This window comes from Gopherus flavomarginatus, chromosome 5 (assembly GCF_025201925.1).
Source record: "Gopherus flavomarginatus isolate rGopFla2 chromosome 5, rGopFla2.mat.asm, whole genome shotgun sequence".
Lineage (NCBI taxonomy): Eukaryota > Metazoa > Chordata > Testudines > Testudinidae > Gopherus > Gopherus flavomarginatus.
Window position 1 is genome coordinate 97504728 of NC_066621.1, and position 27841 is coordinate 97532568.

A 27841-nucleotide genomic window follows, 5' to 3' on the forward strand; every position below is an offset into this window, starting at 1 on the left:
CAGGCAGTTGAGCTGTAGGCAAGTCTACAGCTTGTGACATGAAGGGGTAAATTGTAACTTTGGCCTTTGGGTTGATGAATTTGGGGTCAACGAAGGATTGGTGGATAGCTGACACTTGTGCCCCCGTGTCTCTCCACGCAGTAACCTTCTTTCCGCCCACTCTCAAATTTTCCCTTCGCTCCAAGGGTATTTGAGAGGCATCCGGGCCTGGGGATCTTTGGTGTGATGGTGGTGTAATGAATTGCACTCGCATGGTGTTCTTGGGACAGTTGGCCTTGATATGTCCCAGTTCATTACACTTAAAGCATCTTCCATCTGATGGGTCACTGGGCCGAGGTGAGTTACTGGAGACTGGTGAGGTTGAAGGGTAGGGTATCTGTGGCTTTACTTGGGTGGTATGTGGGGTCTTTGGCTGTCCTCGGTTGTAGGGTTTATGGTCTGTGTGCCCCCTGGGGTAATCGTTCCCCTTGACAGTAGCTTTCTTGCTTTCTGCCAGTTCCATCCATTTGGCTCCAATCTCCCCCGCCTCAGCGATATTCTTGGGGTTTCCATCTTGTATGTACCGTGTGATGTCTTCAGGAACACCATCCAAGAACTGCTCCATTTGTATGAGGAGGTTCAGTTCTTCCAAGGTTTGAATGTTGTTTCCTGTTAGCCAGGCCTCATAGTTTTTTGCAATGTAGTAGGCGTGTTTGGGAAATGACACCTCTGGTTTCCACTTTTGGGTTCTGAAGCGCCGACGGGCATGATCTGGGGTTATCCCCATCCTGTATCTGGCCTTGGTTAGAAAAAGTTTATAGTCATTCATTTGGTGCTTAGGCATTTCAGCTGCCACCTCTGCTAAAGGTCCACTGAGCTGTGACCTCAATTCTACCATGTACTGGTCTTCGGGAATGCTGTACCCAAGACAGGCTCTTTCAAAATTTTCCAAGAAGGCCTCGGTGTCATCACCTGCCTTGTAGGTGGGAAATTTTCTGTGCTGTGGAGCAATATTTGGTGCCGGGTTGTTAGGGTTGGCTGGCACAGGCAGCCCAGCTTTTGCCAACTCCAGTTCATGTTTTCTCTGTTTTTCCTTCTCTTCATTCTCTTTTTGTTGTTTTTTCCATTTCTCGGTGGTGGGCCGCCTCCTCTTCTTCTTGCTTCCTTCTGTGGGCCAACTCATCTTCTGCTTGTTTCCTTCGGTAGGCCATCTCTTCTTCTTCTAGTTTTCTTTTGTGTGCTGCCTCTTTGATCTGTTCTTCTCTTTCTTTCATCTCCATCTCTTTTTGTTTTATTTCCAGTTGTCGCCTGTGTTCAGCTTCTTTGATTTGTTCTTCGGCGTCAATTTTTGCCTTAGAAGTCATGGTTCCTGTTTTCTTGTGTTGGGGTGCCCTCCGGTGTTTATCTTCTGAACTGCAGGTTCTCTGTTGCCTCCTGAAGTCTGCCTAGCAACAGTGCCTTTAGTTAATTTTCCTTTTCTCTCTCTAGCTAATGTTCAATGAAGGGAAACCAGAAAAACCACTTTATTTGCATGCATATAAGTGCCGGTACTTGCCTCCTAATGGGAGGGCTATTGCATGACAAAAGACCCTTAACATGCAAGCCACAAACTGCGAGAGAGAGCAGAAAAAAAAATTCTCTCTGGTTCCCTTTTAAAACCAACTGCTTCTCTCTGCTAAAAAGCCCTTAGCAGAGAAAAGAAAAATATAATATTTCTACTGGCTTCTGGGTTCTGTCTATCTCCCACCAGCTGCCACTCATGTAATAACCTTAGTCCCAGATTTGGACCTTAGCGTCCAAAATATGGGGGTTAGCATGAAAACCTCCAAGCTTAGTTACCAGCTTGGACCTGGTACCTGCTGCCACCACCCAAAAAATTAGAGTGTTTTGGGGCACTCTGGTCCCTCTGAAAAACCTTCCCTGGGGACCCCAAGACCCAAATCCCTTGAGTCTCACAACAAAGGGAAATAATCCTTTTTCCCTTCCCCCCTCCAGGTGCTCCTGGAGAGATACACAGACACCAACTCTGTGAATCCAAACAGAGTGAATCTCCCTCTCTGTTCCCAATCCTGGAAACAAAAAGTACTTTCCTATTCCCCCAGAGGGAATGCAACATCAGGCTAGCAATCCAACACACAGATCTCCCCGATTCCTTCCTCCCACCAATTCCCTGGTGAGTACAGACTCAATTTCCCTGAAGTAAAGAAAAACTCCAACAGGTCTTAAAAGAAAGCTTTATATAAAAAGAAAGAAAAATAAGTACAAATGTTCTCTCTGTATTAGATGATACAACACAGGGTCAATTGCTTAAAAGAATATTGAATAAACAGCCTTATTCAAAAAGAATACAAATCAAAGCACTCCAGCACTTATATTCATGCAAATACCAAAGGAAAGAAACCATATAACTTACTATCTGATCTCTTTGTCCTTACACTTGGAAACAGAAGACTAGAAAGTAGAACTACTTCTCCAAAGCTCAGAGAAAGCAGGCAGGCAGAAAACAAAAGACCTTAGACACTCAATTCCCTCCACCCAAAGTTGAAAAAATCCGGTTTCCTGATTGGTCCTCTGGTCAGGTGCTTCAGGTGAAAGAGACATTAACCCTTAGCTATCTGTTTATGACAGCATATAAGGTGATTATTATTTTGAAGATGTGTTTTTGTTGACATTCCTTTGTTCTGAATAAGCAGAAAGCTGGCTGGTCACTGGATAACCCTGTCATTGCCTCTGAGAAAACAGGACTGTAGGTGCTCAACTGCAATCAGAGTTGCTGAGGCAATCACAGTGAATTGCAGGAGTCTCCAATGTAAGGTCTCCATCTATGGGGGGAGAGGGCTGTAGGATTCTGTCCCGAGAAAGGGGATGGCTGGAGACCTGAGACTAGAGTTGGGGGCCCATATGGAAACAAAGAGGGGGCATGGGGTTAGAGGTATAGTTTACTCAGGGGCTGTGACAAGGGAGCTGGGAAGAGCCAAAAGCACAACTAAATAACAAATAGAGTAGTCAAGCCAAAAGTCTCACTAGAGGAGCAGCCAAAGGGGTAGATGAACTGCCAGTGGCTCAAGACTTAGGTGACCAGATAGCAAGTGTGAAAAATTGGGACAGGAGTGGGGGGTAATAGGTGCCTATATAAGGAAAAAGCCCCCAAAATCGGGATTGTCCCTATAAAATCAGGACATCTGGTCATCCTATTCAAGACACTAAAAAGAAGTGGACTTCAGCAGTTAAGGGTGAATATTCATCCTGTTTTGCATCTCTGGGGAGGGATGCTGAATTGTGGTTCATACCAGGTGCTGTTTGGCCAAACACCATCCCAGACTAAACTCAAAAGGCCAAATCTAACTTTAGACCTCAGCAGAGTTACATCAGGGATGACCTGGGCCCAAGGTTTCTGATGCGATGCAGAAAGAGCAATCTGGACAATACCATCCGGTAGCCAAGCTGATAGCTTGGAGTGTTCCTAAGATTGTCCCCTAGGGAAGAAAGCAGGGCAGTTGCTGCTGCTTTTATTTCTCTCAAAGGCAACATGCCAGCCCTCAGAGTATCCGCTGCCAAATAGACTTCAGTTTTAAAATAGAATCTCCCTCAGTAATAAGATGAGTAAAAGGTACTACTTAATTTAACTGTTAACACACACAGCAATCAAGGCTCTAAAATAATTATGGAGAGCAACATGCGGTCAGAAGGACTGTACTCTCTCTGTTGCTCCTCGTTACACTGCTATAGAGAAAAGAGCCTTCTAATTTTAATTTTGTTTGTGTACCGGGTAATCTTTGCTGATTAACTTGAGGGAAGCATTGCTTGGCTAGTCTCCAGTGTTTTTGTTGTGTGAAGCTAATAGCAAAGAGAGGAGATGTACATTGCACTTTGAAGGTGTCAAGAGTTGGTGTCAATCTGATTTCTGAAGGAAATCTGTAGGTAAAAACACCTGGTCCAACGCCTGTGAGTTTCCCTCTGGACACTATCTGCTCCATAGTTCCTGATGGATGCAGCTGTCATAATGAGTCACTAAGCTAGTAATAGCCAACCCACTGATGGCTTCGAAAATTAAGAACTGAGCTTTGAAGTGGCTCTGGTATTGGAGAGGAGGCTAATGTAGCAAGCAGTGCCCTGGAAAAATGTGCTCCCATCAATCAGTGTGGCTTGGTAGATGAATTACTGTGTTTTGGACTAGCTGGAGCTTCCCTGTGACTTTCATTTTCCTCCCCAGGCATAGTGCATGGCAATAGTGCAGTCTGGATGTGATGAATATGCAGATCACCATGACTAGGTTTGCATCTACTCAGTGCAAGATGGAGAAGGGCATTTACCATTGCTATTTAGGTATCCCAGAGGCAACCAGGAACACAGTAGTATCCTGAGACTGTGTAACGGACATGAGAGTAGAGACCCTTTAAGGTAATGGCAATTTTAAGCAATCTCCGTCTTCCAGCCATCACCTCCATCTTGCCTGAGTTTCATTTTAGCCAGCTATTTTTTCATGCAATTGCTTATCTCTTCTAGGCCTAGAGGTCTGGGTGATGGCGCTGTGTGCAGCTGACATGAAGATGTAAAGAAGTACAGATGCATATTTCCATGCGTATTGCTGGAGGAGGCAACAGCATCTCAGGGTTTCCCCAAGGTGACTAACATATATGTAAACAGGAGGTGAGACCAGCTTGAGGCTTGTGGGACAACGTGGGTGAGCAGACACGAGGAGGAGACACAGTTGCCCATCACAACCCTCTGAGTTCTCAAAAATGACTGAGCAAAGCCCATTTTGTGTGATTCCACAGTCAGTTTTGCGAGGTCGCTTAAGTCAGCACTTCAGATCAGCAATGTCAGTGGCTCCTGCCAGATCTAACAGTATTAGCATAGTTGTACAGTATTAAATACTTTCTGATGGCTTGATCCTAGTTACAATACAATATAGCTGTCACAAAAGGGATCATTCATTACTGAGCTTCCTGCACTGGAAGTGTTGCAAAGGCAATGCAATTTTACTCTGTGTGTGTGTGTGTTCACTTCCTCTTAAGTCACTCCATCTTACACTCTGAGTAACATTGATGGGTTATGGTGGGAGCAGCATTTAGACCTCTATCACCCTAATCAGCCAGAGAATGGATTTCTATGATGTGTGAGACAAAGTGACAGAAGGAGAATGGGAAGAATCCTGGAGTACCTCCAAAATGAAAAGTTCTTCAGGAGATCCCCAAGGATAATTTGATACAGGGAGCAAGCCCAGTGCATTAAACTATTTTAAGTTGTGTGAAATGTCAGGCTTAGGCACTTTGACAGGATTCCTTTAAAAATCAGCCACAGTAGACTTAAATACATCCGTTACATTACTCAGACTTTGGCAGACAGGTCCAACGGCAGTAGCAATGAGGGAAAACCTCCTGTGCACAAGAGGATGAAATTCAGAAGCATCAATTTCATTAGTGGTATTTTGGGGTGTGTTGCCAGTAAAAAAAGTGACTCAACCCTCAGTTCACAGATTTTTCCTTTAGTCATTCTGTGTATTGATGAGGATGTGTTCACCATCTGGACAAATGTAGAATTTCACCTACAGTTCTCCAAATCAAGTGCTTGACTTATGATGTACAGCATAAGAGAAGTAAATCCACTTTGACTACACCTTCCTGTCTGCAAGGGAGTCAGCCCTCAGGAGTGTCAGCTATAGGTTGATTTTGCAGGAAAACTCTTTTCTAAGTGGGAGTTGTTTTGGGATTGTGATGGGGATGGTGATAAGGCAATGAAGATACCTTAATTTGTTAAGAGTAAATTAAATCATCTTCTCCAAAAATACTATATTTTGTTTTTAAAGACTTGTATTATTTCAGAGTCTGTCCTCGTAGCCTGATAACATTATATACAGGAATCCAATAAAACAAACAACTAAGAGGAAATCCCACGCTAATTCTCAGAAGCCAACATACTGCTTGGCAGATGCATTGCTAGATATGAGCAAATATTGTTTAAAAAAAATCCACACATCCCCATTCATATGTTTACATGAATTCACTTTGGCCACGGATTTTTTTTTTGAAGTGAGTTAAGTAGAGGTTTTACTGAAAACATCCCTGTCTTACATGAGCCTATAAATCCACAACAGTCTGTTTGGTGAGGTGTACCTGTTGCAATTAGTACAGAAGGCCTGAGTTCAAATCCCATGAAGGCTGGAGATCTAAAACAAAAGCCATCCAGAACTCTGTAGGTGGATCTCTGGGTATGTATGGACATGCACACTGGCTTTGCTTGCCTCTTAATTTGTTCCACTTGCAACAAAGCTGTCATTGGCTCCAGCTATGCTCATATGGATGTGTGCGACACGGAGTCTGCCCTACGCTGGCCTTGATAGGGTTAAAACAGGCTGGAGGGCTGCAAGGAAAGAGCCAATTAGGGCAGCAGCTGGCCTAGCCAATCAGGGCCCAGCTGTCCTATATAAAAGGAAGCTGTAGGCCAAACCAAGTGACTGTGCTATAGGAAGCCCAAAGACTAGTACTGTGAATGGAGTTGCTAGGACTTGCAGGCCTGAGGCAGGTGATGGCAGTGGGAAGCTATTGTTTACAGGGTCCCTGGGCTGGGACCCAGAACTTTGGGTGGGACTGGGTTCTCTTCCCCCACTTGCCACTGAAAAGGCAGCCAGGCTATGGACTACCAACTCACTGTGAGGAGCAACTAGCCTGTTGTGGAAGGAGTCCCCTGGAAGGTGGGAACCTGGATTGTGACACAGCTGGAGGACTGTGCCACAAAGCAGAGGCAGTGAGTCTGCAGGCAAAGATAGGATGGGAGAGCTCCTTCCACTGGAGGGCATACCTGCTGACCAGAGCTAATTCCTGAAACAGCCAGCAGGAGGTGCCAGTGTGGTGAAACCGTGTAACAATGTGCATAACTTTAAGCATACGAGTAGTCCCTTTTGACTTCGTGGGGGACTACTCATTCTTTAAGTTACACAAATACTTGTGTGCTTTGCTGGACTGGGTTATAAGTGTTCCCAGGGGGGTTATGTATGGCTTTTTCTGTGAAGTGCTGAGCACTCCTCTGCAGTCTTCAGTGCCTTCATTGTTACTGACTTCAGTGGGAACTGATGGCACTCAGCACCTTGCAGGATTAACTCCACAGTGGAGAGGGCTGACTAGTGCTGCATAACTTCCATCTTTTTGGAGGAAGAACATGCCAAGTGTGGCTGTATCTCCCAGCCAGCCCCCTTTCAGGCAGCCTGTCGCTATTTTTACCATGTTGCAGCTCTGCGACAGACCATTGGTGGACATACTGTATATCTCCATTGCCTTCTCCTTTGTACAATCCTCCAAACCCGTTTCCAAGAGATCTTTGTCATTCTGCTCTCTTCCATGTCACTCAATCGAGGGGAAGTATATGGCCCTTAGGGACAGACTGCCATGGCCATCCCTTGATCAGAAGATGAATTGCTTCTACTACAAGGTGTTAAACTGGGGGCTTGTGGTGGGCTAGAACTGGGAATGAAGATGTTTATCCAGGTTTGTGACTGAAGGGAATGAGTCCATAAAGTCTAGTACAATATCTTTAATTCTAAATTAAAAAGCATTGAAGTTCACCTCTAATGACTCCTGGAACTAGACTAGGGACATTTTGTTAGAATAATTTAACAATGCACAAAAGTAAGCTGGTACTTATAAATTATAGGACAAATATGAAGATGCATGGGCATGATTTATTGATAGAGCATAGACTATATATAGCATCTGACTGTATTATTAAAACTGATGATAAAAAAAATGAGGAGAGAAGATACATACAACTCTGGCAGCTTTGACAGGAAGTCATCTTGTCTGGGAGAAATTTATACTTGAATACTGAGTATTTTTTTATACCTATCTGACAGAAAATGTTATGGACGCTTCCCTTGTTCATGCCTACAGTACCTGTCATACCATACAGATCTCAGAATGTGTACAGAAGATTTTAGATAAATCAGAGATGGAAAATACTTATTCCTGTTAGGTCAGCTTATCCATCCCTTTTACAGCGTAGTATTGCTCTCAGCAGGTTTAGTCATGCTTTGACCAGTCTGTTCTAGAGATTAACTAATGCCTTATAACAAACTAAAATGCAGCCTCCTTACTTCAAATGAACCAGGGCAGGGGCAGGCAACCTATGACACTGCCTGGGTCCTGCCCACTGGTCCGGGGGCTCTGCATTTTAATTTTAAATAAAGCTTCTTAAACATTTAAAAAACCTTATTTACTTTACATACAACAATAGTTTAGTTTTCTATTATAGACTTATAGAAAGAGACCTTTAAAAAGGTAAAATGTATTACTAGCAGGCAAAACCTTAAATTAAAGTGAATAAATGAAGACTCGGCACACCACTTCTGAAAGGTTGCCGACCCCCTGAAGTAGGGGCATAATCCAAAACCAGTTGAAGTCAATGGGTACAGATTTTGGTCCTAGAGGTCTGTCATAAACAGATAGCTAAGGGTTAATGTCTCTTTCACCTGGAAAGGAGTAACCTGAAACACCTGACCAGAGGACCAATCAGGAAACAAGACTTTTTCAAATCTGGGTGGAGGGAAGTTTTGGGTGTGAGTTCTTTGTCCTTTGTCTTGTGTCTGACCCTCTCGGCTATGAGAGTGATTTTTCTATCTCCAGTTTTCTAATCTTCTGTTTCCCAGTTCTAAGGACACAAAGATAAAGCAGTGGTTTATATGTGTTTTTTTTTTTTGTATTTACATGTGTGTAGTTGCTGGAGTGTTTTGAATTGTATTCTTTTTGAATAAGGCTGTTTATTCATTTTTTTCTTTTAAGCAATTGACCCTGTATTTGTCACCTTAATACAGAGAGACCATTTTTATGTATTTTTCTTTCTTTTATATAAAGCTTTCTTTTTAAGACCTGTTGGAGTTTTTCTTTAGAGGGGGACTCCAGGGAATTGAGTCTGTAGCTCACCAGGGAATTGGTGGGAGGAAGAAGTCAGGGGGAAAATTTACTAAGATTTACTAAGCCTGATTTTGCATACCCTCTGGGTGAAGAGGGAAGTACTTGTGTTTCCAGGACTGGAAATAGGGAGGGTGGAGTCCCTCTGTTCAGATTCACGAAGCTTGCTTCTGTGTATCTCTCCAGGAACCCAGGGAGGGAACACCTGGAAGGGAGAAGGGGGGGGAAATGGTTTATTCCCCTTTGTTGTAAGACTCAAGGAATTTGGGTCTTGGGGTCCCCAGGGAACGTTGTTGGGGGGACCAGAGTGCCCCAAAACACTCTAATTTTTTGGGTGGCGGCAGCTTTACCAGGTCCAAGCTGGTAACTAAGCTTGGAGGTTTTCATGCTAACACCCATATTTTGGACGCTAAGGTCCAAATCTGGGAATATGTTATGACAAGGTCCAATACCAAGAAACTTAAAAAATTATTTCAAACTCCATCTACACCCCTTCCCCCCCAAAAAAAAGCTGATTTATCTACTCCCCTATCCCCAAAACAGCAGAAACTGGGAACTACAAACTAAAGGTAAGAACCTGATTGTCCATTCAGTTTTACGCTGGTGTAACTAGGAAGGTTTCAGTGCAGTGCAGAATAAGGCCTTGTCTCCCAGGGTACAACTGGGAGCATGCCTCCCAGCCTGGGTGCACAGACATACACTAGCTCTGCTCAAGCTAGCACACTAAAACTAGCAGTGTGAACACCATGGCACAAGCAACAGCCCAACTCTCTGGGTTTGTACTCAGGTAGCGAGCCTGTGCTGCAATGTCCAGGCTTATAGAAGCAACATAGTTCTCTGTGAACAAGGATCATCTTTCACTCTCTTCCAGTTCCTTTAGCAAATGCAAAGCACAGCTCTGCCAGCAGAAGAGCTGCACTCTGATAGGGCAGCATCAGAGGAGCTCCAAAGATTCAGGGGTTTCCTTTCCTGGCAACCCACACAGGTAGTTAGTTAGGTGTTCCTAACATGATGGATAAATATAGCAGCTCCTAAGTACACTAGATGTAGTATTAACTGCTCAACATGCAAAGGCCAACAGCCATGTTGGCCTTAATCAGAATCAGGCAATGTTAGTTCCAGAAGCAGACTGTAGAAGGTTGTCAGATCATTAGGTCAGAATCAAAATTGTGCCTGTGAGCTCTCTGCCTAGCTGGTGGGTTGGACTGTGCATCTATAGGATATTTTCTGTGCTGGCCACTTTTATTTCAAAAAATACCCTCAAAGAATCACAATGGAGGGGTTCTTAACTTTGCCATTCTTAGAAGCAGCATGGCCTTTTGGAGGACTTTCAGTGGCTGAGGAAAAGAAAGTTCTCTGTTTAGTGTTTTTGGTACAGAACTGAATTTCTCCCCTTTTGACATTTTAAGTTTATCATGACCTTGGTTTTAGGCCAAGAAGTGTCCCAAATCTGCAACACTGACAGTCACGCTGGTTGCTTGCCAGGAGACTAGGGGCTGTTTGCGTATAGATTTACATGTTTTAGTAATTCATACACACCCAATATTGCTTTTACTTTTATCCTCCTTTATATGCTGAAAAGAATGTTAAAATCTTGCAGACAATCAACTTGGTTCAGACCCTGGAGGGACAGGGTGGCTATGAGGAGCAAATTAGAATTCTACAGCTTGCATTTGCCCCTCAGGCCACAGTATGAGCATCCCTTATCTAAATCCTTTGATTGGCATTTATAATCCCACCCCTACACAATACCTCTACAAAGTGGAAAACAAGGAAAGCTGAATAAGCCTCAGCTCTAATGGCAGTTACTCCTTTTCTGTAGGTAACAACAGCTTTTCTATTTTTTTTTTACTCTCATCAATAGAAGTTGGTCCAATAAAAGATATTACCTCACTCACCTACTCTAATATCCTTGGATCAACACAGCTACACCATCAGTTACACTCATATTGCTATAGACACCTTTTCTCCTTTAGTGTTTCCAGTCTCCCCATGTAACAACATAAAAAGCAAGATTGTAAATTTGCATAATTTTTAAAGGATTTACATAAATCCAGGTGCAAGTATTAAAACCCTGGGTCTTTAACATCTTGAATACCAAGAACCTGAATTGGGACAATCTACATCATAAGAAGATTCAGGGAAATATTTTAGTGCCACTGTCTCTCACTGAACTTGCAGGCCAGCACTAGCAGATTGAGTTTTTGCCAGTAGGCTAGTGTGCTAGGCCAAAAAGCAACAGTCTACTGGGAGAAGCAGGAGACTTGGCAGGACTTCAGGGGCGTACCCAGGAGATCAGCTTTAATTAACATTCCTTTAACCTGCCGCAAATCCGACACATTGCAAAGGGAAATTCAGTCCCCTTTACTGCTCCCTGGTTCGGCTCCAAATATTCACAGATTCATGCCCAGAGGAGCAGCCCGGCTGAACTCCCAGGCGCACGAAGTGAAGCACTTGCCCAGGGAGAGATTTGCAGGCTGGCTATGGCCACAGTTGGGTATCTCCTCCCTTCCGCTGCGAGCGGGGCTCTGGCTCCATGGGAGCGCGAGGCCTCCCCGCCCAGGGCGTTCTGCCAGCCAAGCACGCTCTGGGCAGTGGCAGGGAGTGACCGCGTTGGGCTCGCGCGGGGCAGTGGAAGGAGCCAGGCACGTGCTGCAGGGCCCAGGCGGCAGGAATACGCTGCGGGGCGGGGGCAGGACATAGCCACTTGCAAGTCTCACTCGCGGGCGCACGCGCCAGCTCCCCAGCGGGCTTTGACTGACAGCCCTACGTCAGGGAGGCGGACTCCCAGCGCCATACGCTGCTTGCGGCACATATTCGGACGGCACAGCTCCATCATCCCACGTGAGCCCGCCGCCCTGCCTCGGGCGATTCTTCTCGAACGGCTTCAATATGGCGGCGGTGGGCGGAGGCAGGAGTTTTGGAAACCTCTCTAGCCCGGGGTGAAAGGGCGCGGCTGAGGGGCGGAAGTGACGAGCTCTGCGGGGCGGAAGTGCTGCGCCTGGCGGGATGGCAGGGGCGGCCTACAAGAGCAGGTTAGTGTCAGCCGGTGACTAGGGCAGGGGCTCGTCTGGGGCTGTTTCCCTCGGGGCGGCGGGGAGCTGCGTTCGCCCAGGGGGCGAAGGATGGGGCTGAGTGGGGACAGGCAGCAGGAGCAGCTCTCTCGCTCCGCACGCGGAACGTGTCCGCTCCCGGCCTGGGTCACTGGTGCGTGGGCAGCAGTAAAACCCCTCGGGGGTGTATGTGTGTCCGTCCGTCCTGCGCCCGGGAAGCGTGTGTCAGACAGAGACAGAAAGTTTCGCTTCGTTCCTTGCTAGAAACCCCCGTCTCATTCTGGAGCGTAGTGCCCTAATGCTGCCCTTTTCCTTAATTCCCTGCCGCCCCCCCGCAGATCGCAGCCAGGGGCCAGTCCTCCCCGCTGCCCCTCGCAACCTGGAGACACACGTGTGCCTAGTAACCACCAGAAACACAGTGGTTCGCAGTAATGTTGTGGTGGGAGGGTGCTGGGGGAAAGCCAGCAAAAGTCTGAGATTTAGGGTTATCCTTTCAGAAATAAATTGGAGGTGACCCACCAAGGGAAGGAAAAATTCTAACCCTCTCTCCCCACCACCACCAGGGGACCCTTTAAGGGATATAAAAGTGCTGTTGGAAATTATATAGGCACTCTCTGCTATTACTGAGAAATTGAAGATGCTTTTAAAAACCCACAGCTGGTCCCCTGCCAACTGATTCAGGCTGGTGGAGGTTCTGGCTAAGGAGCTGTTTAATTATGGTGTAGACGTTTGGGCTCAGGCTGGAGCTCAACCTAGGCTACGTCTTCACTACCCGCCGTATCGGCTGGTAGCAATCGATTGCCCGGGGATTGATATATCGCGTCTCATCTAGACGCAATATATTGATCCCCGAACGTGCTTATATCGATTCCGGAACTAACCACTAACCCCAACGGAGTTGCGGAGTTGACATGGAGAGCTGTGGACATCGGTCCCGCGCCGTGAGGATGGTGAGTAATACGATCTTAGATACTTCAACTTCAGCTACATTATTCACGTAGCTGAAGTTGCGTATCTGAGATTGATTTTCCCCCGTAGTGCAGACCAGCCCCTATAGGACCCTGCCAGGGCTCAGGGTCCCAGAGTTTGGGCTTGAGCCCAGACCACAGTTGAACAGCACCTTAGGCTACGCCTGAGTCAGCTGGCATGGGCCAGCAGTGGGTGTCTAATTACAGTGTAGACCAGGGGTAGGCAACCTATGGCATGGGTGCTGAAGGCAGCACGCGAGCTGATTTTTCAGTGGCACTCACACTGCCTGGGTCCTGGCCACTGGTCCAGGGGGCTCTGAATTTTAATTTAATTTTAAATGAAGCTTCTTAAGCATTTTAAAAACCTTATTTACTTTACATACAACAATAGTTTAGTTATATATTATAGACTTATAGAAAGAGACCTTCTGAAAACATTAAAATGTATTACTGGCGTGCGAAACCTTAAATTAGAGTGAATAAATGATGATTCGGCACACCACTTCTGAAAGGTTGCCGACCACTGGTGTAGACATACCCTGCTACTATCTTGCATGCATGTTGACCTAAAAGGGACATGTAGTAACAGATGTGGGAAATAAAGCTTGCTAGGACATATCAGTTTTGCCCTGGCTTATGAATGTATGTTGGAATGTTATTTATGTTTAGATTGACAACAAATAGTTGAAAAATGTGCACTTATCCTAAATTTTTGGTGCCACGGACAATGGTTTGAAAGCACAACAAAACATTAACCACTCTCTTCCTCCAACCAGCAGCAACCTCCAGCACATACAGTAGCAATAAATTTCACCATATGGTGAATATCACTATATAATCATAACTAACCTGTGTGTGAGTTATTTTGACAAATTATTTTTCAGACCAAGAGCCATTTACTTCTACAGGTTCTAAACTAAGCCTATTTTTATACTCTGTCTCAAAATCCTCACATAGAATGACTTGTATACCAAAACCCTGTCAATGTTGCGTACTCTGAAATAACTGCTGAGTACTTTAGTTTATTCTACTGTAATCTATTAACAGCAGATCTCTTCCTTTATTTTAACAATTGGCCCTCTGCAGTAACTTTTGAGGCTTCTGTTACCCCAAAGACCCAATCGATAGTGTAGGGGCACTAATTTTTTCTAAGGCATTCACTGTTACCTGGTCCAAATGCAGGTATTAAATATTCTGTGAACAATATAAGCCTCGTTTTTTCTCCTGCAGGTGGCCCATTCAGCAGGCCCTCTTCTAGGGTTAGACTGGTTGTAGCCCAGGATATTTGGCTACCTATACTGTTGATTACAGACTACAGTTACCAACCTCCTCTCCATATCTCATGGGGTTTTTTTTTGGTGTCAGTTACCACAGTCTGTAGGATGAAAAAAGCTTTCATGAGGGGCAATACGACATAGCACACATTGGTTTAGTAGACAGATAAATAGCTCAGTGAGTCTTTCATTGACATTGATTTAGAGCACTAAGGCTGTGACCTTCCTTGGTCTCTGCACTGCCATGAGGGAGGCCTGCCTGAGTGCAGTTCTTTGCCTCGCTCCCTTCACTCCCCCACTTCAAGCCCAGCAGGACAGGGCTGGAGATGTTGTGGAGAGAGTGTGCTCAGCCTCTGGCTGGAGGAAGCACCTTATGTTGCCCTGTAGTGATCCCTTTGTCTGATTTAGGAGCTGTGAATGAGGGGCAGGTCTCTTATGGTCCACTTTGGTGACCAAGATGGTAATCTCCATTGAAAGGAGTTAACAATGTCATATTGGGGATGGGGAAAAAAAAGAAGAGACCTTGGGGTTCAGAGACTCCTCACAGTCAGAGAGGAATTTTCCTACACTTGGGTATGGGGTGCCCTTCCTCATTTATTAGCCACATCTAAGTCAGAGCTGCTGTCTTACCACTTACAGGCCGCTTATAGTTATCCTTCTGTTCATGCTCCCACAGTATAAGTACAGTTCATCTGGCACCCAATCAGAAATCACTATGATAGGGCTCCCATCAAATCAGCAAATATTTTCAGGCAAATGTCTTAAACTGAGTCAGTACCCATCACTATAAGCGGGAGGTGAATTTAGGAGTTGTTAGAAGAAATTTTCTAATAATGGGATGCTCCAGTAATGAAGTTGTATGCTACACAAAAACCCCTTAAATCAACAACTTCCAATTGTTTTGTATCCAGTGAGAGGAGGGACAGATTGACCCACTCACTTAACAGACTTCAATGCTGATTCTGGGAAGCTTTGCAACTCTTAGAAACATATCCATTTACCATTATAATGGTAAATATTGCCTCATCATTGGGGCCCTACCAAATTCACAATCCATTTTGATCAGTTTCATGGCCAGAGGATTCTAAAATTGATCAATTTCAGATGTTTACATCTGAAATTTCAGGGTGTTGTAAGGGGGGGTCGCTTTTCTGGCAGTGGGGATTCCCAGCTAGGACCCTCCCCAGCTGGGGTGCTTCCAGCAGCAGGGGGAAATTACAAGTCTTCTCCAGCTGCAGGAACCTCTGGGTCTGCTGCCCAGCCCCACAGCTTCCTGCAGCTGGTGGAGGCACATAGAGGTGGGTCTGGTCTCCCCCTGAGAATGGTTGTGGACAGGAAGGACAAGTCCTGTTCTCCACAGCCTGGTGGGGACTTGAAGCTAGGAGCCTTGCGGTTGGGGTGCTCCCAGCAGCAAGGGGAGGTCAGATTTCACTGGGAAGGTCTTATTTCATGGTCAGGGACACCTTTTTCAGGGCTGTGAAATTGGTACAGACGTACTCATCATCTACAGCAAAGATACATAGATCTACTTTTGGTGTTAGCTATGGCTCCTACTAGCCTTACTCTCCACTCACATGCTTGGCGACCCTAATGGAAGAGACCTGGTTGGCTGACTTCAGGACCTGTAACAAAACATGGTTAAACTAGGGAAATACAACATAGATGGAGCTACTATAAGGTGGGTGCATAAGTGGTTGGAAAATCCACTTTCCAGAGAGTAGTTATCAGGGGTTCACAGTCATGCTGGAAGGGCATAACGAGTGGATCCTGCAGGGGTCAGTCCTGGGTCCGGTTCTGTTCACTATCTCCATCAATGATTTAGATAATGGCATAGAGAATACACTTATAAAGTTTGCGGATGATACCAAGCTGGGAGGAGTTGCAAGTGCTTTGGAGGATAGGATTAAAATTCAAAATGATATGGACAAACTGGAGAAATGGTCTGAAGTAAATAGGGTGAAATTCAGTAAGGACAAATGCAAAGTACTCCATTTAGGAAGGAACAATCAGTTGCACACATACAGAATAGGAAATGACTGCCTAGGAAGGAGTGCTGTGGAAAGGGATCTGGGAGCCATAGTGGATCACAAGCTAAATATGAGTCAATGGTGTAACACTGTTGCAAAAAAAAGCAAACGTCATTCTCGGATGTATTAGCAGAAGTATTGTAAGGAAGACACGAGAAGTAATTCTTCTGCTCTACTCCATGCTGATTAGGCCTCAACTGGAGTATCGTGTTCAGTTCTGGGCACCACATTTCAGGAAAGATGTGGATGAATTGGAGAAGGTCCAGAGAAGAGCAACAAAAATGATTAAAGGTCTAGAAAACATGACCTGTGAGGGAAGATTGAAACAATTGGGTTTGTTTAATCTGCAGAAGAGAAGACAAAGGGGACATAAGTTTTCAAGTACATAAAAGGTTGTTACAAGGAGGGAGGTTGTTCTTCTTTACCTCTGAGGGTAGGACAAGAAGCAATGGGCTTAAATTGCATCAAGGGCGGTTTAGGTTGGACATTAGGAAAAACTGCCTGATTGTCAGAGTGGTTAAGCATTGGAATAAGCTGCCTAGGGAGGTTATAGAATCTCCATCATTGGGGATTTTTAAAAGCAGGTTGGACACACACCTGTCAGGGATGGTCTAGATAATACTTCATCCTGCCTTGAGTGCATGGTACTGGACTAGATGACCTCTCAAAGTCCCTTCCAGTTCTATGAATCTCCTACACCTCTTCCCATCCCCCTCTCTCATATCTAGTCTAAAACACTGGTCTCCAGAATGCTTATAGACCATTACTTTCTATCAACAGTGCTGGTAGGTGTTTTTCCAACAATAATTATAATAAAAAAATGTGTATACGGACATTCCTAAATGTGACAGATAACTGTATTAAGGTTCTTCTTGTAGTGCAGATGGAGGCCTGAGTTGCAAGGCAATTGGGACCAGTCTTTAAGTCCCTGCTGCACTGGGTTTAGAGCTCCGCTAGCAGCAACATGGTTGTTGCTGACCGTGTTCTAGCATGCTTTTTCTGCCAGCTCTGAGAAGGGCTTTCTTACTCTCTGACAGCTGTGCAAACCAAACTGTACTGCAGTCCTCCCGTAGGTAGTCTGGTGAATGGTCTAGATAGAATAAAAGTATTTGGAAAAAATAATCCTGTGCACGCTACTCCTTCCACCTGCTAGCATCAAATGTATTTAAACCATTTTTGGCTCATCCACACCAAACTGGGGAAGCTGTTTACAACATGTCAGTGTCTTGACTCAGTTACAACATGGATGGAATCAGGAATGTGGGTGTTCAAGGCTTAAGCCTGGTTCCAGAACAAGGTTAAATTCTCATCCACACTATATCTCTGATATTATATTGTTACTCAGCACTCCAAGGAGCGGTAGTTACACCCATGCTGAGAGGAGTGGCTTTGGCTTGTTTCAGAACCCCCTCTCTCTTTTTCGATGTCTTCTGTGGCTGGCTTTCACCCCCCAGTGTCTGATGTTTTCCTCTGGACTGTTCTAAAGTGACTATGTGACCCCATTATTTTCAGATGGTGAGAGTAATGCACAGAATAGGCAGGTAGGCATGTTTAAATCTGAGTGTTGAAGGTGGGGCAAGGATGGAGGAATTAGTGAGGGATTTATTTGAGGGGCATCTGCAACACATTTTGATTCTAACCAGTTTGTTTCTGATACTCCAGCGTCATCATAATTTGGGCATTGATGGTCTTTGAAGTCCATTATGGTAGAGCACGAAGTCCTGGGTTTCTGAAGTCATATGGTGCTGCTTATGCATATCATAGGGAGAACCAGTCAATCAAAATGAGATTATTGCAGCCCTTGCTGTGGCAGAGAGCTCCATAAATAAACTACAAGCATGTGTGCTTGTGTCATGAAGTGAAGAAGGAAGAAGTGTCTAAATAAGTCACAAGTGTTCTTTTGCCATTGGAAGGAAGCCAGACTGTAAGGCAGCATTCTGCCTTCTCCCTTTAAAGGCAATCCAGCACCAATACATGCTCTTTTGTGATATAAAATCATGCTCTCTTTTGTTTACAAAGAAAGCCAGCCTTATTGCCTAGTATACGGCAGCCTCATTCCAGGGCCCCCAAAAACCTGCCAGCAGCCACTCATGGGACCTTTGTTGGCAGTCTCAGAGGAGCAGCTAAGGAATTTCCCTCTTGCTTCTAGAGATGGTTCTGTTGGCAGGGTGCATAGGGAAGGTCACCCCGCTGTTGCCTATGCTGTACCTGGTCTTGGCAAAAATAAAGGACACCCTTCATGCTTGCTGAATTGGCAACAGTCACAAGCATTAGGCCATTGTGTTCAAACTTTGGTGTCTAAAATTTGGCACCAAAATCCTCCTTTAGGCATCAGACAAAGGGTTCTGACAGTCAGAGGTGCTGAGCACTCACAGGTACCATTGAAGTTAATGGGATCTGAGGGTCCTCAGCACCTCTGAAAATCTACTTTATTAGGTGCCTAAAGATAGCCACTTGAATCTAAACATTTTTGCCTTACTTCTTGTCTTTCTTTCAAAATAGAGAGGTTTTAGCCTCCCCTCCAACATAATGGCTGCATTTATATGGGTCTTTGGATAAAGAACAGTGAGAGAATGGGATGGATCCATCCCTAGTCTAATGCCATTGAAGTCAATGCTGTTCTACCGGGGTGAACTATGTCCCCTATTCCAGCTATTTCCTTCTAATAGATTCAATACAGGTGATCCAAATAGAGATTATTTAGATTGTAAATATAGAGTTGTTATTTCCAATAGCATCCTTCTCCCCAAACATTAAATCCCAGGCAGAAGGCCAGTGACAGAGGGAGGGCAAAATTAAGAGGGATAATCAAGAGAGAAATCACTCTTCAGGTGAGATGGAGAGTGAAAGAGGCAGGAAGACATAGGAAAGTTGTTCCAGTTTGCAGGAGCTGCAGAGTAAATGGCTCTTGCACCAAAGGTGGACAGAGAATGGTAAGATTCTGAGAGGAGGTCAGTGCTAGATGGGTGGAGAAAGGTGATTGATTCCAAAGAGGGGATTTTATGTTTGCATCTTCTGAGTGACCTTGCATTAATTTTGATGCTGGAAGGTAGGATAAATCCAACTACACCACCTGGGGTTAATGCCTGTTGGCTAGCTGCGTTTGTTGGACTAATGGTGTTTTGCTCCCAAATGTCTCGCAGAGCAGGTATCTGCTTGTCTGGTGGCGCATTGACTGGCAGTGAAGGCAGGGTCACAGTTCATTTGCGCCATTAATGGGAAGAATGGTGGTGAGGTGAATTCAAGAGGGTGGGGTACTGCACTAAGAGTGTAGGAGAGCTGTATGTGTCAGAAGGAAACATGGGGGGTTTCTCCCCAGAATCCAAGTCTCTAATTTGTTTCCTTTATGTGCACCAGGTACCCTAAGAGTGAGACACAGCTCTAAGGCAGGCAGCAAGAGTGAGGAAGCAGAATGTTGTCAAGGCCAAAGCCTGGAGAGTCTGAAGCAGATCTGCTGCGATTTCAGAATCAGTTCCTGGCAGCAAGGGCTTCCCCGGCAGTGAAGGTCGTGAAGAAAACAGACAAGAGGCGAGGAGCTGGTGGCAGTGGAGATGAGGAGAGACCCCCACTGCAGGACAGCAGGGATGTGGTGTTACTAGATGGTAACTTTCTTTGGAGTGTCTTTACTTTATGTTAATACGGACATCTTCCCCCTTTATCTTTGGGTAATCACCCCCACCTCAGCACTTGTATGCTTTATACCTCCTTGCCCTCAACATCCATCTGCTTTTCCCCTGCATTTGTATCCTGCTTGTGGTATTCTTCATCCTTATGCTTATATCTAGGGTAAAGTCCTCCTCTTATGATCTGATTATGCTTGCACCTGTCCTCCAACAGCGTCCATCAGAGTTATCCCTGCAATACATGTCTGCCTCGAGTGCAATCCTGGCATCATACATCCATTTTCCCTGCAATATTCCATTTGCATGGACTTATATTTGTAGTAGCTACCTCAGCTGTCTCATGTGCATAGCACCAGCTGTTTTACCCTGCATTTAAACTCTGTCCTCAGTGCCTCTGTTAAATTCTCCACACAGTCCTGCCAACATCCAGCTGTTTTAGTATGCTATGTATTCCTTCCTCTAACATCCGTCAGCCTGCCACTGCACTGATAACTATAAGCAGTTCTATAGAACCTTCGATTATCGAAGTTCCAGGTGCTTTTATAACATCAATGATTTAAACCTCTCAGCCATTGGTGGGTAGGGAAATATTGTTCCCACTTTTACAGATGGAGAGACTGAGGCATTGACTTGTTCAAGGTCCCACAGAGAGTCACTGGCAGAGTTGGGACTAGAAGCTTGGTCTCTGGAATCCTCAGCCTGTGTTCTAACTGCAGAACAGTGCTTCCTCTTCGTTTCAGTATGTTGTCTTAGCATTTCTGCTTATTGCCTTTGTACCTCTAGCTTTCCCTTGTGACCTGCAATTTTGAACTCGGTGCTCTTCCCTGTGCACACAGTTCTTTAAAGCCTTTCCCCAGGAGTGATGCCTGTAAATAAATCAGCAATAAAATCTTTGAATACGTAAGTTCAAACCCTCTGCTTCCCAGAGAAGTTGAGAATTCTCAACTTGCTGCTTCATCATGTTCAATTCTTGCCAAGGTAATAGGCACCTTAAACTACCAGAGCAAGATTTCCTAGTACATATCTAATCCTTAGAAGATATGAGTAACTCCCACGCATCATAAATAGCCTCATGGAATGTGCATTGGGGTTCTTTTGTTGTTGTTTTTGCCTCTTCAGACTTTCCTGATGTGCTCCCGGCCCTAATTCCAGCACCCCCAAAGAAGTCCAAGTTCAAAAATGCCTGTGTCCGCTTTGATGATGAGGATCCAGAGGAGCGATTGGAGTGTCATGATCGACACGTCACGGCAGTCTTCAGCAAAATCATTGTGCGTTATGTGATTGTGTGTTGTAATAGTGCGTCAGGTTGCTGTGAATAGAGCACTAGGGAGGGAGTGTTATCAGATGGGAGGAAGCCCTTGCTGTCCTAGAGAGTGGTGAATCCAGTAGCTATGACACTGCAGTATCCTGGAGCACCTTGAGAAGAGCGAACAGTTTGTGTGTGCACATGCAAGAAGTAGTTTGTTTAGTTCCTTCTGTTTTTCTTGTCTACAGGAACGAGACACAAGCATGGCAGCTGTGACCATGCCAGTGCCCACTGGAGACCCGTTTCCCAGAGCATTTCACCGGTATGAAGTAAAAAATGAGGTCAGAAATGCAGCTTCACCCGAGTCTTCCCTCACTTTCTTCTTTAACTACCAGAATTTCCCGCTGTAGAGCAGAATGCCTGCCAACAGTATTGGTGCTTCTCTATGCTATAAGCAGGCAGCTCAGCGTGCTGGAGATCAGGAGCTAACTCCCATATCTACTGAATTTCCTCCTCATCACAAAAAAGAGCTGTCCTGCCAAATCAGAGTCAGGGGTTGCCTTGTATCCTACAACTAAATGAGATTGAATTCCCCTAATCTAGAAAGAGAGAGGTCCCTTCAGAGCTGTTTGCTAAGGAAGCATGGGCGAATCCAGGTCTCATCATGTACGTGGCCTGTTTTGTTCTGTTTTGTTTTTTAACCAGCGAAAACACCATATTCTATTATTAAAGAATATAAGACTTTAATGATTGGATTTATACCAGTTCCCCAGGGGGTGGTGGTACTTCACAAACCCTCTTGTCAGTTCATTTGCATTCATATCTGTTGCAGCTTTCTGGGTTTTATTTAGTTTGGCCTGAAATCTGCTAGAGAAGCTAGAGTCAGGAGCAGCAGCTTCTGTCAACCTAGTTTTGCAGTAACAGGAGGCGCAGGCTAAGAAAACAAAACTGAGTGAGAGTGGGATCCAGTTTCTGGGGCAATGACACATGATGGATGTGCTAGTTCATCTGAAAAGATGGCTTTTTAGAGGGAAGACTCTTAAAATTGAGTAGCTTCTATTAAACCATCACCTTTTTTACTATAAATATGTAAGCATATGGAAGCAACTTCTTAGGGTTTTATTTTAATGGACTCTCATTTTTTTAGGCACTGCTCTCCCATCACTGGGCAAGAGAAGTGCAGGAGTCCTGTTTCCTTAGTGTGCATGGATTGCTTTCCATAGCACAAGCAGTGCATTAATTTAGCCAGGATTATTTTAGCATCACTCGCCCACTTATTACTCTGTAAATCTTCTCACCCCGCTGCAGTCCAATAATCTTGTAAGAAGCCTGTTCCAAGCATGTGGTGAGTACAGTACAACCCCCACTTATCCTCAGAAATGCAAAGCATTCAGATAAGCAGGGTTTCAGATTAACCGGACATCGTGAGCTGTTGTGCTCATTGATATTGAGGTGTATCTGCTTTCTGATTTGCCAGAGTTCACCTATAATTAAACCCAGGTGCCTGTAATCAGCAAACAATCAGGGCAATTTTTTGCTCCTTCTGTTGTACCTTCAAACAATACAGTAGAAAACCACCATGCATGTGCAGGAGAGAGAGAGCAGACACTGGTATTTATTTCCCTCATAAATGTCCTGTTCTAAACCCTCTGTTTTGGGAACACGTTTGTAGAGTGTATACAGGGTTGTCTGTGATATGAGGGTGGGGGCATCTGGAGATGAGGTAGTGTTGATCTGGGAATTTATCTTCCTACAGGTGAAGGTGGAATCTGGAAGAAAAAGTATCTTTGCACAGAAGATAGCTGCTAAGAGAGCAGCTGAAGAGGCTGTGACAGCTCCACCTGCTGTTGAGACTAGGCATACACACAGAAGATTAGCAGTTCCAGGTGCCATCTGTTCCCCTGGATCAGCAGAGGAGGAGCCACTCCACAGCACTAAGGATAGTGAGTCATGAAGCCTCTGTCTGTCTCAACTGTCATACTGAAATGGCCGCCACTAATATAGATTGGGTTGTTCTTCTGTGTGTCTAACGTTAAATGGCTGGTGACTCTCAGATGGTCAGCTGTAGTGGTGGGAAGCCTAGGGTTTCTTCTGATAGGCCATTCTGCCCATACTTATCTCCTCTCCATCTGCCTCCTCCCGCTCCCCCCGCTCCCAAATGCTCAATACACCAGGCTTTTAGCTGCTGTGGAGACAGTACAAAACATGATTGGTACTGTTACAGAGATATTACTTAAAACTGTTTGAAGAGCAGTCCAATGCCAGCAGGATTTCCAGCTTACAGTAAAAGGGATGCTTTGGTATTGTATAGAGCAGATAGAATGTGCTGTCCTTCCAGACAAAAATAATTGAATCCTTGAGACCATGTCCTTGTGGGGTGGACCATGGACCAGTTGAAGGATCTAATTCACTATTTGATAAAATGAGAATTTTATACCACTATTAGGCTCATTCCATTTAACCCTTTCTTTAAGAAGGGAGTTAGATTGGCAGATAAAGAGAGAGCTGGGGTTTGCTCAGAGCATGATCCTTGTGCATACTTAGAGCTCTGACAATATATTTTTTTAAATTTTGGTAGGCTCTAGTGCAGAGCGTGTGTGTGTGAATGCGCATGTGCACAAAATGTGCCTCAAAAAGCAATTCCTCCTAGCTCTTTGGTGCGCATGGGCATTTTTTCCACTGCTAAGGGATCCCATGGACTGATGCAGAGTGGGACATAGCCAAGGACTTGTCGTCTTTCTTTCTGTCCCTGCCTTGTGATTTGTGCCTCAAGAGAGAGTACGAGAAAGCATTTCCTGACCCTCAAACAGGAATGCAAGAGGGTATAAGGTTCTTGTAGCATTTCTTTCTATCTGCACAAGGGCCAGATACAATATCTGACATTCAAAAAACAGTAAACAGAAAATTGTATCCATTTGGCTCATCTCAGAAGTCTGCAAACGGTGTCAAATCAATAGCTTTTCCTCTCTAAATAACTTTAACCTAAGATAGCACCATAGCAGAAGAATGAAGTCAGTCGCACTTTGGTGTGAAAATGTTCCTTGTCTATGACAACATGCCCTATTTTGGGGATCAGTTTGTCTATTTCCAGTTTGTAGTAATAGCTCAGACCCAGTTGAAAACAGTATTTTATGTTTTCAATGGTATTTTATGTTTATCACAAGCTAAGTATGAGTCAACAGTGTAACACTGTTGCAAAAAAAAGTGAACATTATTCTGGGATGTATTAGCAGCTGTGGGGTAAGCAAGACACGAGAATTAATTCTTCTGCTCTACTCCATGCTGATTAGGCCTCAGCTGGAGTATTGTGTCCAGTTCCGGGTACCACCTTTCAGGAAAGATTTGGACAAATTGGCGAAAGTCCAGGGAAGAGCTACAGAAATGATTAAAGGTCTAGAAAACATGACCAATTGAAAAAATTGGGTTCGTTTAGTCTAGAGAAGAGAAGACTGAGAGGGGACATAACAGTTTTCAAGCACATAAAAGGTTGTTACAAGGAAGTGGGAGAAAAATTGTTGTTCTTAACCTCTGAGGATAGGACAAGAAGAAATGGGCTTAAATTGAAGCAAGAACAGTTTAGATTGGACATTAGGAAAAACTTCCTAACTGTCAGGGTGGTTATATACTGGAATACATTGCCTAAGGAGGTTATGGAATCTCTATCACTGGGGATTTTTAAGAGCAGGTTGGACAAACACCTGTCAGGGATGGTCTAGATAATACTTCTTCCTGCCCTGAGTGCAGGGGACTGGACTAGATGACCTCTCGAGGTCCATTCCAGTTCTATGCTTCTATAATCAAGGAGAAGAAAATCAGTAGATTAGCAGTCCCCAACCTTTCAAGGCAAATGTGTCTGTTTAGCAGACTTTCACCTGTTAATTCATGTGCTGTTTGTTTATGTGCGCTCTAACCTGCAGGGTGGTTTGGGTAGTGCTCTATCTTTTACAATCATGAGAACAGTGTGAGTATTGGAGATTGAAAACATGGACAGGCTGGGGGCAGTGGTCTTAGCAGAGAACTAACATTAAACCTGGAGCAGGAACTTAAACGGCAGGTAACAGTGGCTGGAAAAACTGGAATAGGTTATATTCACTGTTACCTTGGATAGTAATCCGTTGTTAAGCACTGGTTTTATCTGAAACAACTGGAGAGTAGTTGATTTCTGTGCAGTGACATGTTTTTTATTTTTTTTTTCAGATTTGGATGAATTAATAATGCTGCAGACATTTGACTCACTAATGACTTCTGTTGCTGGATTTTCTAGGCAAACGTGATGATGATGTGAGCTTTCTGCGACCTCATATCATAACTGGAGAGGGTCTTGGAAACTTGGAGAGTGAGCGAGAAGCTCTGGCTATCCATGAGGAGAACCTACAGAAGTTGCACTCCATGACCCAGGAGGAAATCCTACAGGAGCAGAGGAGGCTGCTGGTTCAGCTGGGTATGAACACCAGTATCCTGCACATGAACACCTTGCTGCCTATTCCAGGCTGGAGGAGGGTGAAGGAGATATAGAGTGTACTGGGTAGGCCACAAAGGGATGGAGTAAAGCAGTTGCAGCCAGAATCTTGAGGGCACCCTTAATTCAGAGAGCTGCACTGTCCAGACCTCTGAGATGAAATTGGTCTTTATTTCTATCACTTTTAACAAGACTGTATAAAAGGAAACCTTTTCTTTCTGCACTGTGGAACTCGCCCCCAGAAGTATTAGTGAGGCAGAAGACTTAATGTGTTTCAAAAAGCATTTATTTATGGAATACAAATACCTGTAGTATCTACGTTTACGCCAAGCAGGATAAAATTACCAGGACTTTCAGTCCTCTGGCTTCAGGGAATGAAACCAGTCAGATCTGTGGGTTGAATTTTATGCCCCCAAAATAGTGAATTGTCCATGAAGAATGGCTCACATGGATGCAAATCCTAAGCCCAGGCTCCAGCCTGAGTATGTGGCCTGATGCTGGTCCGTCACAAAGGAATGGAAGAAAAGAGTCCTCACCTCCACTGCATAGGGACACTGTGAGGCTAGTGCAGCCCAGTAGCTAGGTTAGCATCTGTGTCCTTGGTGTGGAGGAGATCATAAAGCTTCATGCCCAGCTGCACTATACCCTGTATAGCCCCTTCAGATTGTAGGGATCTTTGCAGATGGACTATATTGATTCTATCACCGGAGAGACTATGCTGAGGCAGAGCATGATTTTGACCGCTGTGTCTTTGTAATCAGTGTCTTTGAATAATATTTATACATATAATTCTAGAATGATTAAGAGAACCTCTTTTTCCTTATTCTGTGCAGTGGAGTACAGGAAAGCACAAGTCTATTTGCGTTAATAGAAATAATGAGTGTTTTAAGATGGTTGGACCTGACATACACTGTTTGATCCAGCGGGATCCCTCACTGAGGGAGGTTTAGATTGAATTGTGGGATGTGAGAGAGAGAGATGGACAGGCTATGGCGGACAGGGGCAAAGGGTAGCTTGTTGTGTCCCGATTTCTTCTGTTCCTTTCTATAAAATGATTTCAAAACGTGGAGTACATTTACCAGAGTGAAATCTCCACAAGCCAATGTTAATCTAACAGTGTAGCTCTCTGCAGGGTTACAGAGAATTTCCTAATACCTTATGCCTCCTCTCCCTGAGTAGTAATCAGTGTTATTGTTGTTCTCTAATAACATTTCACTTCTGTTACCTTCTATTGGAGGATCTCTCTGCACTTGATAAACACTTAATGAACTGAATCTCACTATGCCCCCACGAGGGATGTAATTATCACTGTCCCCACTTGACAGATGTGGAACCTCTCACATAGAGAGGTTATGTGCCTGGCACAAGATTATATGATGTCAGTGGCAGAGCTAGAGGTAAAACACAGGTCAGAGGTGATCTGAGTTTTAGTCTCAAGAATATTCTCTCCCCTCCAAACACCTTCCCCTTCTAAGCACCCTTTCCCCCCAAATCATGAAGAGAGCTGCCAGTGTTTATATGTGGTATATCTTGACACTAGTAAGGTTTTTGATACTGTCTTACATGATCTTCTCATAAACAAAGTAGGAAAATACAGCTTAGATCAGAGGTTCTCAAACTGGGGGTCGGGACTCCTCAGAGGGTCGTGAGGTCATTACTTGGGGGGTCACGAGCTGTCAGCCTCCACCCGAAGCCCCACTTGCCTTCAGCATTTATAATAGTGTTAAATATATTAAAAAGGGTGCTTAATTTATTGTGGGGGGTCGCACTCAGAGGCTTATGATTTAAAAAGGGTCGCCAGTAAAAAATAGTTTGAGACCCACTGGCCTAGATGGAGTTACTGTAAGGTGGTTGAATAAGTGTTTGGAAACCCATTCCCAGAGAGTAGTTATTAATAGTTCACAGTCAAGCTGGAAGGGCATATCGAGAAGGGTTCCGCAGGGATCAGTCCTAGGTCTGGTTCTGTTCAATATCTTCGTCAATGATTTAGATAATGGCTTAGAGATTACACTTATAAAGTTTGTGGATGATATAGGGTGACCAGACAGCAAATGTGAAAAATCGGGACGGGAGTGGGGGGTAATAGTAGCCTATATAAGAAAAAGACCCCAAAATCAGGGTCATCCTAGGATGATACCAAGCTGGGAGGGGTTGCAAGTGCTTTGGAGGATAGGATTAAAATTCAAAATGATCTGGAGAAATGATCTGAAATAAATAGGATGAAATGCAATAAGGACAAATGGAAAGTGTTCCTTCCTAAGTGGAGTAATCAGTTGCACGCATACAAAATGGGAAATGACTGCCTAGGA

At 44.6% G+C, this 27841-nt stretch overlaps 1 protein-coding gene across 8 annotated transcripts in view; it reads left to right on the forward strand.

The window, feature by feature from the left end:
- The first annotated feature begins 11826 nt into the window (after positions 1 to 11826).
- RPAP1 (RNA polymerase II associated protein 1) overlaps positions 11827 to 27841 on the forward strand; it is a 57918-nt gene continuing 41903 nt past the window's right edge. For 3 of the 8 annotated variants that reach the window (XR_007774628.1, XR_007774629.1, XM_050954792.1), the window contains exons 1-6: positions 11827 to 11917; positions 19562 to 19806; positions 20947 to 21095; positions 21322 to 21414; positions 22830 to 23016; positions 25338 to 25514. Coding sequence is in view for 6 of the 8 variants with exons in the window: in XM_050954792.1 (XP_050810749.1) it covers positions 19617 to 19806; positions 20947 to 21095; positions 21322 to 21414; positions 22830 to 23016; positions 25338 to 25514 (796 nt within the window). In the remaining 2 variants the exon portion in view is untranslated. The other 5 variants (XM_050954789.1, XM_050954793.1, XM_050954795.1 and 2 more) reach the window with 3 other exon arrangements.